This window comes from Punica granatum, chromosome 6 (genome assembly GCF_007655135.1).
Source record: "Punica granatum isolate Tunisia-2019 chromosome 6, ASM765513v2, whole genome shotgun sequence".
Lineage (NCBI taxonomy): Eukaryota > Viridiplantae > Streptophyta > Magnoliopsida > Myrtales > Lythraceae > Punica > Punica granatum.
Window position 1 is genome coordinate 9,915,400 of NC_045132.1, and position 14,898 is coordinate 9,930,297.

Sequence of the window (14,898 nt, forward strand, 5' to 3'; positions counted from 1 at the left end):
TTTGTGTATTGCCCTTTGGAAAAGAAAAATCTTTCTTAATTCGCAAAAGAGAAAGTTCTCTCCAAAAATAATTATATAATTTCGCTGAATACTCGTACCGCACCTAGTTAATAAATAAATTATAAATGGGGTTTTGAAGTAGCATTATAGTTCTCAATTTGGGACCTGAATGCGAATTTAACAGTCCCTTCCTCATACCATCCTATATCTCTTCTTTTCCGGTGCGCCGACTAATCGAGTCCGATCATTCTATTACTTTTAACCAACGGGCCTTTTAACAAAAAAAAAAAAAAAGTAGTGACAGTGGAACATGGATTCCAGTTCCACTCACCTTGCCCAGTTGCCGGTTTTCTTCCTTTCGCCCATAGCCAGCCATGTCCATGTCGTCTTCCTTTTCTCTCCTCTTTACCCACTCATTTCCCTTCTTCCCACCCAACCAAACTCCATAGCCTCTCTCTCTCTCTCTCTCAATTTCCCGAGACGAGAACTTTGGTTTTTCTGTATACCCACTGTCGATACTCTGGTTTGGCCGCTTCTCTTCAGCTCTTCTTCCCACTCACCCCCGATTCTCCATATTCAAGAATCCAACCCTCCGACCAAACCCAAGCTTTTCCTGCTTCATTCCTCTGTGCAGATTCCAACCCCCTTTTCCCTTTTCCCTTTCCATTCCATTCCACCCCTCATCACATGTCTTGGTACCCTTCCCCGTTCTTTCACTCCCTGCCGGTCGAGAGGGCCGGAGCATCCCTTTCCGCCTCTGATGCGGCCTCATGGAGAAACTCGCCAGTTCAAATGACCCCCTTTTGCTAGCTGTCTGATTTCGTCTTAGGGTTTTTGGAGCTAGGGTTTGCGCGAGAATGCCGCAGGGTGCTGGAGAAGATGGCGGCAAAGGGGCTCAGTACTCTTTCGCTATGGAGTACGATGGCCCCCCGGTGAGCTGCGACATTCCCCGGGCAGTCCCCATCAACCTCGGTCAAATTCCGGTGGCTGCGGTGGTTGCTCAGGTCTCGCTCGCTGAGAAGTTGTCCTTACCTGTTGTCCAACCCATCGTGGCAGCGGATTCGCTGGCCAAGAGGTTCCCCAAGAAGGAGATATTGTCGGATTCGAGGGTATCTCCTACTTCTGTGATTGACAACAGCCTTGAATGCACGTCGAAGGAGCTCGGACACTCGGAGAGCTCCACTGTCTCGCCGACCTCGGTGATTGTGACGGAGGAGGATAGGGGAAACGCTGACGAGCTGTCGGGTGAATTAAGCAGCTCTGGTGCATTAGAGTTCTCTAATGGCAAGTTTGTTTCCGGAGAATTGTCTGGTGCTGTTGCTGTTGCTGTTGATGATTCGAATGTGTTGGGTTCATCCTCGGTAAGTCATGAGCACTTGAACGGGTTGTTCGGTGGGGCTAGGAGCTGTACCAGCACCATAGAATTCTCGGATAGCTTTGATAAGTCTCGAGAAAGCTCGCATGTGTATAGGGTGCCAAGTGGTGACAAGGGGAGTGTAGATTTTAGCGATTTGAATCGGCCCGATTGGGAATCTAATGAATCTGTATTGAGCTTAGAATACCCGTCATCTCGGGTTTCATACCGTAGGACTGGGGATTGTAGTAATGAACTAAGTTCTGATGCTAGGCGAAATGTGGTTGTGACATTTCGGGATATTGAATCAGAGGATGCTCTTGATGAGAACTTCGGCAGGGTTGCGCAAGACAGTATTAGGGCCACTGGAGGCCTGCAGAGCCGGGGGAAGAAAGGATCTTGCTACAGATGCTTTAAGGGCAACAGGTTCACAGAAAAAGAGGTTTGCATCGTATGTAATGCAAAATACTGTTGCAATTGTGTACTTAGAGCTATGGGGTCGATGCCAGAAGGGAGGAAGTGTGTTTCTTGCATCGGGTTCCCTATCGATGAATCAAGAAGAGCAAACCTAGGAAAGTGCTCCAGACTGCTCAAACGGCTACTCAATGATTTGGAGATTAGACAGATTATGAAAGCTGAGAAGTTGTGTGAAGCGAATCAGTTAAGGCCAGAATACGTGTCTGTCAATGGGAAACCTCTGTGCCATGAGGAGCTCATTATGTTGCAGACCTGTCCAAACCCACCCAAGAAGCTAAAACCTGGGAATTACTGGTACGACAAAGTATCTGGCCTTTGGGGAAAGGTGAATACGATATACCTAGAAACTTCCTTGTTTATCTTCCACTTCTATATTAATTTTATCAATTTTGTTAACTGTGCTTGTTCAACAGGACGGTCAGAAGCCTTCGAAGATTATTAGTCCCCATCTTAATGTTGGGGATCCACTTAGAGCAGATGCTAGTAATGGAAACAGCCAAGTTTTCATAAATGGTCGGGAGATTACCAAAGTGGAACTCCGGATGTTGCAGGTTATAGTAGTGTCACATGCTCAACTGTAGTTATATATGGCAAATTTGAAGGCAAAATTAGGAAATTACTCTTCACTTTTGCAGTTAGCTGGAGTTCAATGTGCTGGAAACCCACACTTTTGGGTCAATGAAGATGGATCCTACCAGGAAGAGGGACAAAAAAACACCAAAGGTTATATTTGGGGCACGGTGGGGCTTTTGGATCTATCATCTCTGTTTCCTTTTTTTTTTTTTTTGGCTTAGCATTTAATCAAGTAGCTTGGTATATTGTTTTCCAGGCTGGAACAAAGCTCTTATGTGCTTTCCTGTCGCTTCCCGTACCTTCAAAATCATCAAATTCATATGGTGAACAAGCAAACAGCTTGGTCGGCAGACCAGTCCCTGATTACATTGGGCAGCAAATACTTCAAAAAGTCCTTTTAGTGGGGCACAGTGGGTCTGGAACAAGTACCCTATTCAAGCAGGTGAGTTTTGTCATAAGCTGTGAGACGCTGAAGATACATTACACTCGACATTCTAATTTTAAGAGAACTAATTAAATATTCTTAATGCCCTACCACATTATGCCACTTGTTGTATCTATCATAAATGGGATGGTGGGATGCGCCTTTTCTTTTGTAGTGTTGTTGTCAGTGCTTATATAATCCTCATTTGCTTTCTGTTCCGGTTTTAGAAATTTTCATAGGAATTGTTCTGTGCTAAGTTTTGGAAGGCTGGTGGTTGATGAATAGTGCCTATTACATAAATATCTACATGCCATTCTTGGCATCAGACTTGATTAATGCAAATTGTGGGTCAGTCTATATTGATGTTCCTAGCGCATGGCTATGTTGGTCCATTTTTCCTTTTATATTTTTGTTTTCTTTTAGGGTAGCATGAGGGAATTTATTTTATTATACGAAGCTTGACAAAAATTCCTTTTCCAACGCAAGGTGTGTTAATATTGCTAAAGTATTCAGATGGGGAATTTTGGTTAATGGTCTCATGCTATAAAGTTTTAGCTTTACTACTTTCTAAGCTTACAGGCTACAGGCTACAGGCTACAGGACTATCTATAGGTCCATTTAGTGCATTTTGCCTGACCATGAAAAACTATTTAACCATCTAGGGAAATAGAGCGGATACCATGAAAGGCCCTCCACTTTTGCATTTTCCTGGAATGGCTTGGGTATCAAAAACATTTCATGAGTGAAGAGACCTCTTATAATTTTACTTTGCATCGATTTTATCATTTTTTAGCCCTACTAAGAAAATTGCAAGTGAAGAATGCAGTCAGGATACACAATTATCATGAAAATTACGAATATGTATTGGGTTTTAGATTTTGTCTGAGCAGAAAGTTACGAGTGCTAGGCAAGTGTAGTCGTTTGAAGAGGGGAGGAAATGAATAGGCTTTTTAGTTGGGATGGAGAATTAAGAGTTCTTCTTTCCTTGTATTATAATTATACAATACAAATATAGCTCTATGTTTTCTGTTCCCTATGGTAAATTTCATTAATATTCCTTTAATTAAGTCTTATTACTTTGGAATTATATTTTTGGATCACTAAGACTTTCCTAATGTTTTAAATGATAAAGACTAGTCTCTTTTAATGATGCAAGTTGGTTAATTAATGAAGCAAAGTTGGGTAGATGACGTGTATTACGCAAATTAATTCAGGGGGTCTACCTTGTCAACTTTATAGAAATGTCTGGTTACAACTATGTGATTCAAAGTTATTATTTGATTCATTAGTGCTGTCTATATGTGTGTACCTCGGTCAAAGTAGTTAAAGCTATTGCGGCATCTCATATTCTTAAAGACTCAGTTAAGATAAGGCTGGTAGTTGATGAATACTGCCTATTACATAAATATCTACATACCATTCTTGGTATCAGACTTGATTAATGCAACTGTTGGTCAGTCTATATTCATGTTCCTAGCGCATGACCACGTTGGTCCATTTTTCCTTTTATATTTTTGTTTTCTTTTAGGATAGCAAATGGGAACTTATTTTATGATACAAAGCATGATGAAAGTTCCTTTTTCCATGCGAGGTGTGTTAATATTGCTAAACTACTCTTATATGGTGTCGTGCTAAAAAGTTTTAGCTTTACTACTTTCTAAGCTTACAGGCTACAGGACTATCTATAGGACCGTTTAGTGCATTTTGCTTGACCATGAAAAACTATTTAATCATCTCGTAGAGAAAAACTATTTGACCATCTAGGAGAAATCGAGCGGATCCCATGAAAGGCCCTCTCCTTTTGCATTATCCTGAAATGGCTTGGGTATCAAAAACTTTTCATGATAAAGAGGCCTCTTATAGTTTCACTTTGGTATCAATTTTATCATTTTTAGCCCTACTAAGAAAATTGCAAGCGAAGAATGTTTCATGATATGCAATTATCATGAGTAGTTACAAATATGTATTGGGTTTTAGATTAATTTCTTTTGTCCGCGTGAAAAGTTTCAAGTGCCAGGCAAGTCTAGTTGTTTGAAGAGGGGAGGAAATGAATTGGCTTTTTAGTTGGGATGGAGAATTACAAGTTCCTTTTTTTCGTGTATGATAATTATATATAACACAAATATAACTCTATGTTTTCCCATTTGCTCCCTATGGTAAATTTCATTAATATTCCTTTTATTGAATCTTATCACTCTAGGTATTATGTTTTTGGATCACTAAGACTTTACTGATGTTTAAATGATAAAGACTAGCATCTTTTAATTGATCCAAGTTGGTTAATTAATGAAGCAAAGTCGGGTAGATCAAGTTTGTTGCTCAAATTAATTAGGGGATCTACCTTGTCACTTTACGGAAATGTCTTGTTGTAACTATGTGATTTAAAGGATATTATTTGATTTGTCAATGCTGTCTATATGTTTGTACGACTGTCAAAGTAGTTAAAGCTATTGCGGCATATCATATTCATAAAGGGTCAGTCTGATAGATATGACATCATTCATGATTAGAAAGAAATCTCTGATGATCATAATATATGTTGATTCCAGGCCAAGATTCTTTATAAGGACAGTCCCTTCACGGAGGATGAGCGTGAAAATATAAAGCTGATTATTCAGAGCAATGTATACCGCTATCTTGGCATACTTCTTGAAGGTCGTGAACGATTTGAAGAGGAATGCTTGCTAGACATTGGCAAAGGTCAGGATCTTGATGGTGTGGAACCTTTAGGTAAGGACACTCAATCTGCCAATTGTAATTAATAAAATATTTGCTTGCAACTTTGTGATAAGAGACTTCCCATTTGTTCCTGAGCTACTGCAAATTGAGTGACCTCAATTTCTCCCCACATTGCTGGAGTTACACACTTACCTTTGTTGGTTTCCATATCTGACCCTAGAAATTTCTTCTAATGTTGCAATTAGGAGCTTTCTATTCTGAAATTACAAGTTTATCTCCACATTGATTAATGAAGAATCCAAATTATAATTGAACCTAATATCCCCAGTATTCTGTCTGTTGCACTCTGCAAACGCCTTCATCAATAAATCAAATCTAGGAGTTCTTTAAGGAATTGCACAAGGCACATCAATTTAATAGAGAAAGGCTTAGAACAGATCCCCTGGTCATATCAGGGCATCTGTAATTATTTGTCAAATGGCCTCCGAAATGGAAAAGTTCATTCTATGCAAGTTATATCAGGGCAATTAATTAATCGTCTAATGGCCCAAAAATGGAAAAGTTCATTCTGCGCAAGTAATAAGGGTTGTAAAAAGAGATGCTTTCTTTGTTTAAATAGCTATAGTAGGATAAGTGCAGTATCTTTGACTCAAAATAGTGTCTGTTAAACAATTTAAACATTATTAGATGATCTTGTTTAATGTATCAAATAATGGAAAAGGTAGTCTCCAGTATAAGGTCATTAGGTTCATAAAATAATCATCTTGAGAGATTCTCTTTCTGCAAAGGAAAGATATTCAATCCTGCTGTAAGGTTGAAAGGTCATTATTCCACTAACCCCCAGGAGTTGAAACAAATCCTGCTCCAGGATAAAAACTATCGCATGCCCTTACTGGCTACCATCCATAACCAAATCCTCGAGGCTGAATATATGGTGGCCATGACAATGTGTAGCTTATATACCTTTTTGGCTGGGTTGCATAGTGGAGGAATGAAAAAATTTGTGGCTTGGTGAACTCTGTAAGAGTTCTGGATAAGTTGCATGGTTTCTTCTTTCAATTTTGTTGCAACTTTAAACTTCTTACATTTTTTTCAATCTTTAAGACTTGGTACTTTCATATGTCCAGACGAATGACGCTACCATTGATGTTTGGAGATTCATGTTGGACTTTCCAATTCAATTATCAATTTTCAGAAAATTTTGAGGTTGATTTTGTTGAAGTCTTTTAGGTCCAATTGGAATTTGTCATTTGATGAGTTACCCATAACAAATTTTAGAGCCTTATATTAATCTGATCAGATATATTAAAATAGAGGTATATTATCTTAGTGTTCTTTCAGACACTGAATATGCATTAACCATATATTAACCATCCAGCATGATAGGAAATTAAATTCCAGTTCCATGTCGGACCAAATGAAATAGCCTATTGGCTTTTTTAGTTCCAATCTTCGGGTTCCTATCCCAGTTCGGCTTTTGGTTCCACATTACAAAGAAAACAGGCCCTAACTATTGACTGCATGATTCAAGCCTTTCTGTGACACAAATTTGCTTAATTCAGCGAAGATATGTAAGAAGCTTCAATACTTTGAGTGTTGTCTTTGTCATGAGTTTCAGGATTTATGATATGAGGATTGGAATGTTGAAACATTGACTGTTGTAGAGATACATTATAAAGAACTGCATCATTTGACTGCTGTCTTATAAAGCTTATATTGAGAGTTATCTGGGTTCCCATCCCTGTTCCTTTATCCTAATAGGGTAAGAAAATTGAATATGCTACTCTATGTGGTCTAGAGTAACGTGAAAGAATGGGCAGGACGTTAAAGTACTGTTGGTTTGTGACCTCCTGGACATTAAAGTTCAACTGGTTGAAAACTTCTTTTTCCTTTGAGGAATATCTTTTATTCTCTTCATCTGCCAACAATTTTATGCTAAGTAGTGCAGTGGTTTCTTTATGGTAACTTAGTAAAGTGACACGATGTGTGCATCTTGGGTAAACCTAAGATGCTTCGTCTTGCCTGAATTAAAAAGTTGCTGACACGAGACTTCTACGTTAATGTATAATTTTCTTTTTCAGGCGAGCTTCTAATATACATATATATACGGCTGTATAAGAGCATGCTAGATAGTCCACGGTGATAGAATGTGGCTCATTATTGCAATTCCTTCATCTCAATAATTTTCTTACTGTGGCAGGAAATGCTAATGGAAAACGTACCTACTCCATAGGGCCAAGGTTAAAAGCCTTCTCAGATTGGCTCCTCAAGGCCATGGTTGCTGGCAATCTGGAAGCTATTTTTCCAGCAGCCACTCGTGAATACGCCCCACTGGTCGAGGAGTTGTGGAGAGATCCTGCTATCCAGGGCACATACAAAAGGAGAAATGAGCTGGACATGCTACCAAGTGTTGCTAACTATTTTCTAGAGCGGGTATCATTATGGTTTCCTTCTTCTCCAGGATGGAATTATATTTTCAAAATATGGACTTAGGATATGCCCTCCTTTCCTTGCTTTGGCTTAATGAATGCTAACGCCATAATTGCAAGTATGAAACAAAATTTTCTGATATTGAATTCCAATGTGCTGAGCTTTTATGGTAACATCATAACGTGCTGAATATAATTGTAAGGGACCTCCATTTTTTTTTTCCATGGTCCTACTATAAAGTTGGATCCTTCATTTCAATCCCTAACGAATATTTAAGCTGGCCGACAGTGTTTAACTAAATCCATATTCAGCACTCTTTGTGCAATAATTTCGTTTGGGCCATCTACATGCACGGTTGACATTGGTACTTCCGTTAACCATTTTCCAAGCATTTCATGCAATTTGTTTCTTAGATACTAATGTCGAAAATTGGCTGATAAGGCGGTATAAAATTATTGCAGGAAATCCTTTTCAATGTTATGCACTTCTGCTGCTTATTCTCTGTTCCAGTGCAATAATCATTGTTAGCTGGTATCTTGGCTTTGTGAATATAGGCTGTTGACATATTGAGAGCAGACTATGATCCTTCGGATTTGGATATTCTACACGCGGAGGGCGTGACATCATCAAATGGACTCTCTCATGTTGAGTTCACTTTCCCCCAGTCTTCTTCTGATGATACCATCGATGCTGATGTCTCTGATCAGCATGATTCTCTGTTTAGGTAAGTACCAAATTTCTTCCTTAATTTTGAAAAGAAATTACCTAATGGTTTATATTTTAGATGTTATTTGTTTATTCTTTGATGGGAATACATAAAAGCCGTGGTACGAACTGGTGAAAACAAGTTTAAGGCTTGGAACAATAGAACACTCACTAGCTGATGGTATTAATTGTTGTTTTTATGGCATTAGTTTCGTGAGTGTAGCAAAAAGAAAGCATTATATCCTATGAAATCATAGATATCTGGTAAAACTAAAGAAAGTTGGGGAAACGAAAAGGAAGACAATATATTTTTTTTCCTTTTCTTTTTTCTTTTTTTGTAAAGTAAAGATGGGACTATAAGAGAAATAGACCTGCAGCCATCTATGTCTCTACCCATCTATCTCGAATGTGATAATTTCCCTCGTTTGCTAGGTATCAGTTGATCCGGGTACACGCCAGGGGCCTTGGTGAAAACTGCAAGTGGCTGGAGATGTTTGAAGACATTGGGATGGTCATATTCTGTGTCTCCCTGAGTGACTACGACCAGTACTCTATTGACCCCTGTGGATCCTGCACTAACGACATGCTCCTGAGCAGGAGACTCTTCGAGAGCATCGTAACTCACCCAACTTTCGAGCAGATGGACTTCCTCTTAGTACTGAACAAGTTTGACCTCTTCGAGGATAAGATTGAGAGAGTACCCTTAGAAAGCTGTGAGTGGTTTGACGACTTCCACCCAGTTGTGGGCCGCCATCGATCCAATGGCAACAGCATTAACTGTAACCCCACACTTGGCCAGTTGGGCTTTCACTATATTGCTGTGAAGTTCAAACGGCTTTATTACTCTCTCACTGGGCGGAAGTTGTACGTGTCAATGGTAAAAGGACTGGAGCCTGAAAGTGTTGATTCTGCCCTTAGGTATGCCAGGGAGATTCTGAAGTGGGATGAGGAGAGAGCCAACTTCAGCTTGAGTGGGTACTCCATGTATAGCACGGAGGTCAGCTCCTTCTCTCCCTGATTGTCGAGTTGTGGAGTTCTGGGGAGCTTGTAAATTCAAAGAGACCGTACTTTACTGTATATAATAGTGTCATGTAAATGTATGAAAAGGCAGTGGATATTATTCCTGAGATGTATTGTTCAGCTTGACCCAGCAGCGCCCTTCAGATAGAAATTGTTGGGGAAACAAAAGTAGGGAGGAAATTAGTTTTGACATTGAGTTGTAATGTTACATTTGTATAACCTTCTTGTTTCCGACGGTAGAAAGAACCGCATTCTTTTACTCTTAACTTTCAGTGGGGTTTGGAGGGTAAACACTTGAAGGTGTTTGAAAGGATTTTAAACATCTTATTTGATTAGTCCTCCAGTTTCTTTTTTCCTTCGGTCAGTCTTTAGTAAAGGGTTCAGAGGTTTTTGGCTAGTCTTTATTGACGGGTCTGATGCACTTTCAAAACCTTTTCCCTCCAAATACTTTGAAAAACCTATATGACAAAGTCCAAAATGGTAACCTTTATCCGCACATGCTGTAACATAGTCGACGATATCCATGACTGGATATGATCCTTTTTTGTTCAATCTGTTTTCGGCAGAGATTCCGAGATTCAGTGCCAGTGAAGATGCAAACTGAAGTGGGGGCATTTTCTGTCACTAAGTTTCAGAACAAGAGATAGAGCATGCTGGATCTCTGGTTGGTGCAGTATTGATTCCGTCTTGCTCAGGTGGATGCTTCCCTACATGTAGGGCTGATAAAAAAAACCGGCTGCTCTGAAAACCCCGATACGAACCGCCTTTACCTGCCCCGATTTTTCGGTATGGTTAGATCACGGTTCGGTTTCCTTTGTCTTTTTTGGTTATGGGGATGGGGATGGGTTTCAAAATCATAACCGTGAATATCCCGATCCACCCCAAGTTTGCATTATAATTAATTTTCTCAGCCCAATCCAATAAACCCATTAAGCTTTGCCTACAACTCATTACCCAGTGAGTCCTCATCAAAGCCCTTCAAAATCCTAGACTGTCCTCACTCCTGCGCTTCTTTGTTGCAATTGCAAACCCTCATCTTCCTTTTCAATGAGTGTCGCCTCTGCTCTGTGGTTACGCTTTAGTTCTCATTCTTCAAGCTGATGACGGTTCATTTCCTTTTTCCTTTTAATTTTCTTCCGCCTTAGCTAATCAACAAAGGCCGTTGGTTCTCGGGGACGGGTTCTGAAATCCCTGAACCGATGAAAGAGGTGAACCGTAATTTTATCCTGAAACCACCCCAAACCGAACCATGATCAGCCCTACCTACATGTGAAGTGCATACTAGTTCCGGGCAGGTTGTCATTCACTCGTTGGAAATAAGCATTAGTTTTCCCGCCTTCAATGGTGGCAATGGGCATTTGCTTTCTTTTCTTGGTGGACCACTTTTTTCCTAATACCACGATGTGTGCTCAACCTATTAGTTGAGATCAATCCTCGATTTGATACTAGTTTGGCCTTATCCATGAGATGCTTCCGTGCATTTTGAACTTCTACACTATAAGTAGAATCCGCCCATTGAGAGCTCTGTTTACTGTAAACTAGAATCTGGTGGTTTCACGGATTGATTTTTGGTTCCATTGATTGATAGGAGTGGAATGCTGCAGTTTTGGCAAGGAAAAGTCATTGCGTAGTAAAATTCGACTCCCAGTCTGAGTTGCATTTGTGATTCAATTACACTAATAATATATTGCCTAATCGTTTTTGGTTTCCTCACAGGTTTTACCACTTGTATTTGTGCACCGCGCAAGAGTTTGGTTTACCCGGGAGACGGTGATGACTTCAGTGGCTACATAGAGATAGCCCTATGCCAATATTTTCCGAAAGACGGTGTTCGGTGCAGTACTAGTGACTTCCTCTTTCAGCTCTCTGTTCGTTCTCTTTTCCTATTGATCCTCTTCCATCTTTGCAGTTGAAGCATTTGGTATCCAGATTAACGAGTCTGCCTCCATTGCATCGATCACTGATTGGCCAGATTCGAGCGTGAAAATACGAGTAAGAAGAAAAGTAGTTGCTTGTAAAATTTACCGTGAAGGCATTATTTATATATGGATTCCGTTCCATTCTTTTCCCAGAAAATCATAACCTGCGATCCGGTTGTGGTTTCTAGTCACTCTCTCATCTTACAAGTTCATCGACAAGCAGGCTGAGATCTCGACAAGGTAAATGAATTCATCGACAGTGTCTCAACATGAAGACCATGCATATACTGGATCGAATTCGAAAGAGATATATGCAGATAATACGTCAAGAAGAAAACGTCTACTGCTCTTTTTATGTTTGCCGTGTACGCTGCTCATCAACATGAAAAAGTTTATGGGTCCAAGGATTGCAGTTGTTATTCTGGAAGGTGTTCAACATTATTGCACAATATAATATTCCCATCGTTCATCTTAGTAAGCTCCATAATTAATCAGTTGATATATTCATCTTCGCAAATCGCATTATTAAATCGACATTATTAACCCTTTTTTTTCTTTTTAATTCCATGCACATAATCTGCGGGAGATCTGCTGTTGTTTATTTTAATAGTGGACTTCTCTTATCTTTAATAATCAGCCCACAATTATATCTCCCATTGGAATGCTGCCATCACCAACCGCTAGAGATCAAAGTGTTTCAATTGAAATTCTCCTTCGGCACACAACCTATGTCAATTCTCAAACGTTTTCAAATCCACTAATCTTACTTTGTGCCTGCCCTATTTTTCCGGATAATGCTTGATTAAATAATGGATTAATAAATAAATTTGATGATCTGTCAAGCTTCTTCAATTATATATATATATATATATATATATGTCTCTTACAAATTGACCTTCATTTGATCTAATAATAAAGGTCAGAGGAAGCATTACCAAACAGTCGCCTCACCTAGTAAATTCATCATGTATAATAAATTATAAACTTGTTTAATTGAGTACGAGCTACTGAAGGCGACAATCGATAAAATATTTTCTTTCCGGCGTCATGAGGACGTGATTTTACTGAACTCATATAATAAAGGGGATGCTCGATATGATTTGACTAATTATAGGATCCAATATATACAGGGAAAACAATAATGCCTCAAAAAGTTGTGGAGTGGAGTGTGTTAGGTTTCTTGTGATTCCACTTCCTTTTTTCTTTTTTGATGATTTTTGTTTTTGATGGATTTGTGATTCCACTTCCTATGGAGAGTACAGATCTCTACCTTTTCGTTTTTGTTTCTTTTGAGAAAGCAGCTTTGCATTACCATTTATCACTACGACCAGATCCTAACAAAGATTTCTCCACTTCATTAAAGTTCAGATACACCCACTAGGGCAGGAGGAATCCTAATTGGATTGTCCATGTATTCATATTCGAGCTCCTCCGCAATTAAAGTTTACGGTAGTCGACGCAGTCGAATTTCTGTCGTCATTTGTTCTGCCGTCTATCAAAAAGCTAGTGCGGTTAACAAATAACTGTAATACGTTAAACTCACTCTTGTGGAAAGAACTTCTAGGCATATGTATGGCCCTCAAATTCTGCTATAAGTAGATGGGTGCTTTCGCTCGTACACATTCCATTTTTAGAAACGTCTCTCAAATTTCCCCTTCTCTCCAGTCGATACTTAAGTAACAGAGGATTAAGACGGGCCATAACCCCCGATTTGACTTCTCCGCGCAGTTTCACGTAGTTAAGTAAGTATTATTGAATTGAAGGATGCATATTTCGATGGTCACCCAAGGAGGTCACATCTGTCAGTTGTCCGCAATACAGATACAACTACACCAACTGCAACCCTGTGGACAATAGACGGTTGTTGTCCATAATATAGAATAGCTTCAACAAATCAACTGTCTATGTGATTTCAACCATCAAAAAATTGATTGCATTATACAACTGATTGCACTATAAATTTTTCCGAATTGTGTTAAGGTATAATAATTTTTTAACTCGTAGAGTATCTGTTTTATTTATTTATTTATTTATTTATTTGAAGGCACGGAAGAGGAAATAGGTATGAACATACTTACCAACTCTATGGTTTTTGTCTCCTTTTTTATGCCTTACCCTACTAACTCTATTAAACCAAAGAAATAGAGTTACAAAAAAATATATTGTTTGAGTTTTTGTCGTTCACTTTAAATGATAGTTATGTCTCTAAACATTCTAATTGGATGTTACATGGCCAAATCACTGAATAATATTCACGGAATATTTGCTCATAATTGCATTATGTCAGTCTCATGGAGCAACAAAATCGATCGGAATCCTAACTATGCACAATGGTGTGAACTATTCCACCTTACCATGGGGAAACAACGCTCAATGGGTTTGGCCCAGTCATGATTATCCATTCAAACGAAAAGGACCTTTTGGCTTTTGCCTTTATCCTATTTTCTGCACGTTTAGTGTCATCCATTTGATCATTTAAGTCTGATATATAGGACGGGCACTCGATTCATGACAACATATATCCTTCAGGTTACCTTGGACCATAATTCGTGAAATTTGATACAACATGTGTAATTAAATTAAACGTCGATTTGATCTTCTCGAGTTAACTCATCAGATACTGTTTGCCATCATGTCCTCACAGAAAAAAACAGGACAATAGGCCAAAGTGACTTGGTCCTTGAAGTTGGCCAAACCAAGTCGAATCTTGCTACTTTTTATTTTCCACTTGCTTTGGCCAAATATTAGAATAATGTGGTTCGAGATCATACCATAACATATTTGCTGAAGAAATAGAAAAAAAAAGAAAAAAAGGGATAACTGATTTTGCAAATGATGATATGATATGATATGGCTTCGATCAATGCCAAAATTCCCAGAATGGACAAAAGCAATTTTTGGAAGGATCCTTCTGAAATTTAGACAAGATACATTGAAGCTCTTCACTGAATTTTGTCTGTTTAGATTTTGTTTCAAGAATGACAAAACTCCAAAAGAATTGCTACCCTACAAACTTTTAACAATTAAAGAAATGATATTTCAGCATATTTATTTTTTCTTGAACTATGATGACTTCAAATTGTACTAATATGGTCACTTATGAATTTTCCCCTTTACAAACGTTGGACTGACCACACCTATAAGAATGATCTGACGACTGATGAGTACTCTCCACAAGCCCCCGCCCGAGTCTTTGGCAGGGTTGCTAGAGGGAGTACACCTCCGCAACGATGTCAACAAACTTCTAAGTGAACATCTGTTCAAAGGTCTGGATTTGAAGGACAGCTCAAGAAAGGAAAATACAGGAGGTCAGTCGA

The 14,898-nt window shown here is 39.1% G+C and overlaps 1 protein-coding gene and 1 long non-coding RNA gene across 3 annotated transcripts; both read left to right on the top strand.

The window, feature by feature from the left end:
* Positions 1-331: 331 nt before the first annotated feature.
* LOC116210667 (extra-large guanine nucleotide-binding protein 1) lies at positions 332-9,928 on the top strand. Its single transcript, XM_031544634.1, has 8 exons — positions 332-2,156; positions 2,245-2,382; positions 2,467-2,571; positions 2,661-2,846; positions 5,378-5,558; positions 7,708-7,940; positions 8,492-8,661; positions 9,075-9,928. Exons 1-8 carry the CDS (start codon positions 858-860, stop codon positions 9,658-9,660), a joined length of 2,898 nt encoding a protein of 965 aa, XP_031400494.1. The 5' UTR covers positions 332-857; the 3' UTR covers positions 9,661-9,928.
* A 658-nt stretch (positions 9,929-10,586) lies between these two features.
* Positions 10,587-12,056, top strand: LOC116211776. Of its 2 annotated transcripts, none has more exons than XR_004157746.1 (3): positions 10,587-10,957; positions 11,251-11,292; positions 11,379-12,056. It is a non-coding gene; the product is annotated as an uncharacterized LOC116211776 (long non-coding RNA). The 2 variants fall into 2 exon arrangements; XR_004157745.1 differs by lacking the exon at positions 10,587-10,957 and having other exon boundaries at positions 10,975-11,292; positions 11,379-11,654; positions 11,735-12,056.
* The last annotated feature ends 2,842 nt before the right edge of the window (positions 12,057-14,898 follow it).